Below are 2,580 nucleotides of genomic sequence, written 5' to 3' on the forward strand. Positions count from 1 at the left end.
CTGTTTTTTTAAAATCATTATTTTCTACCACTAACACTGAACTAACAGTGATTTTTAGAGATAGGTCTGAATATGCTTTGGCATGTTCTTTGGTCAATATATGTCTACAGGTATTTGCAGGGGTGTTTTGTTAATCAGTTTATTTGAGTAAATAAATTCTGTACTATACATTTTTAATGATAAGTGTTAACATGGTTTGTATATTTCAATCTGATACCTATGTATTTCTTATATGGCATTCTGTTCTGTATTCATCTTTACTGAGGTATTCTCATCATTTATATTATATCTTTAAGTTAAAATTTTAATTTATCAATGTCACAGAAAAAAATGGTGACATCCAATGAAATCATTATGCATGGTGTTGAGAATGGCAGTGATCTATCAGACCATTTTCACTGATATTCAGTCTATCTTCCCATCAGTTTCCAAATTTAATCCTTATTTTCATTGTGGAATGTCTGATGGCTAGTGATAAACTTAGACATTAAAACACACACACGCACACACATGTTTGTTTGTTTATTTGTTTTTGGATTTTACGTATCTGTCCTGTTTCATCGCTGCTTTCTTCTACAGGAATTTCATGAGAGTGCAGCTGTATAGGAGTCACATCCTAAGTGTCTCTCTGTGAGATGTTACTCTCTGCACACTAGGTCATTTATGCATTTCTATTCAAGTAAGATTCGAAGTGCATGACAAAGGAAGTAGACTTCTTTTATGACTAATTCATAATCTTTCTTTCATTGCAGGTCATTTCTTATGACACACTGGGTAAAATGGATCGAGGCAATCAGTCTGTGGTGTCAGAATTTATACTTTGGGGACTTGCCCACTCACAGAGTGTTCAGGCTTTACTCTTCGTAATGTTTTTAGTACTTTATCTTTTTATTGTATCTGGAAATATTGTCATCATGGTCTTAATTACTACTGACCCCCATCTACATTCCCCCATGTACTTCTTGTTGGCCAACCTGTCCTTTGTTGATATGTGGCTTTCCTCAGTCACCACTCCAAAGATGATATCAGACTTTCTCAGGGAAAACAAGACCATTTCCTTTGCAGGCTGCATGTCCCAAGTCTTCTTTGCTCATTGCATTGCTGGTGGAGAGATGGTGCTTTTGGTAGCAATGGCTTATGACCGTTATGTGGCCATCTGCAAACCACTCCATTATTTCACCATTATGAACCTGAGAAGATGCTCTGGACTGGTGTTGGTTTCATGGACTACTGGTTTTATTCATGCCGTGAGTCACCTGGTAGTGATTGTGGAGCTGCCTTTTTGTGGTCCCAGGGAAATAGATAGCTTTTTCTGTGACATGCCATTGGTGATCAAGCTAGCTTGTGTGGATTCCCACGATTTGGATATTCTGATGAATGCTGACTGTGGAGTTATAGCTATAGCCTGCTTCATTCTCTTGCTCGTTTCCTACACATACATCATTATCACTGTTCACCAGAGCTCCAAATCTGGTGCATCTAAAGCTCTGTCCACGTGCAGTGCCCACATCACAGTGGTGATGATCTTCTTTGTGCCTTGTCTTTTCATTTATGTGTGGCCACTCAATATTATCTGGTTGGATAAGTTTCTTGCTGTATTTTACTCTGTTTTTACTCCTCTACTAAATCCAGCTATTTATACACTGAGAAATAAAGAGATGAAAAATGCTATGAAAAAGTTCATTCGCAACCACCTAGGTCCCAAAGGAAATCCCCAAACCCTGAAATTATAAACTAATTACTTCAAATAATGTGACTAACTGTATAAAACAGATTTTAAATCAGGAAATGAAATTTTTTACACACACACACTCACACACACACATGCATATATATATATATATATATATATATATATATATATATATATATATATCAGGATATAGAAAATATAGCATTTTGCTGACCAACCTCATCTTAAATACAAAAATGGATGCTCTTTGTATACAGGAATGCCATTAAACTACACTTCCATGTCTTTAATAAATCTTATATTTACTGAGCAAACTCATGTGTTTATATTTGTGGATAACATCTTATTAAATTTTGTTTGAGTATAACTCTGTACAGTACCAAATGTCCCAAATTGGTCAATTTTTTTTGACAAATGACTTTTGCTTTATCAAATTTATCTAGCAAAAGACTAATCTAGTGGTTAGGATAAATTATAAAAGAAAAAAAGTCATTTCTTCACAAACTAACAATGGTTATACTTTATGTTTTTATTTATTCAGGGGCATAAAGTACATTAATACATCATGGCTTAGCAGTGATGGTCCTGGGGCAGGATATTATGAAATGACATAGGCAGGTCTCTTATTATGTTTTGTGTGGGGGCAAGACTCTTAGGTTAGTGTTACTTGGAATAATACTGAAGAAGAGCAAGAGCCAGTTCTCTTGACATTCTGGGCAGGTGAACTGGGGCTTGGCAGAGTTTGTTATGGTAAGTATCACTTAAAGATAGCCAATTTTCAGAATAGTGAACAATATTGAATATTCCAAAATTGCTTACAGGGGAGGACTAAAGTATTCTTCACTGACTGGTAACATCAAAAATAATCACAGAGATGTTCATTGTCT

At 35.3% G+C, this 2,580-nt stretch overlaps 1 protein-coding gene across 1 annotated transcript; it reads left to right on the forward strand.

The window, feature by feature from the left end:
- The first annotated feature begins 776 nt into the window (after positions 1 to 776).
- On the forward strand, positions 777 to 1,733 carry LOC125416904 (olfactory receptor 4K3-like). Its single transcript, XM_048460081.3, has one exon. The coding sequence runs from the start codon at positions 780 to 782 to the stop codon at positions 1,731 to 1,733; it is 954 nt and encodes a 317-aa protein (XP_048316038.3). The 5' UTR covers positions 777 to 779.
- Positions 1,734 to 2,580: the final 847 nt, after the last annotated feature.

This window comes from Myodes glareolus, chromosome 10, assembly GCF_982192425.1.
Source record: "Myodes glareolus chromosome 10, mMyoGla1.1, whole genome shotgun sequence".
NCBI lineage: Eukaryota > Metazoa > Chordata > Mammalia > Rodentia > Cricetidae > Myodes > Myodes glareolus.

What these genes read in the sequence shown, in the direction of transcription:
- LOC125416904 (XM_048460081.3), top strand. Translation starts at nt 780, where the DNA reads ATGGATCGAGGCAATCAGTCTGTGGTGTCAGAATTTATACTTTGGGGA.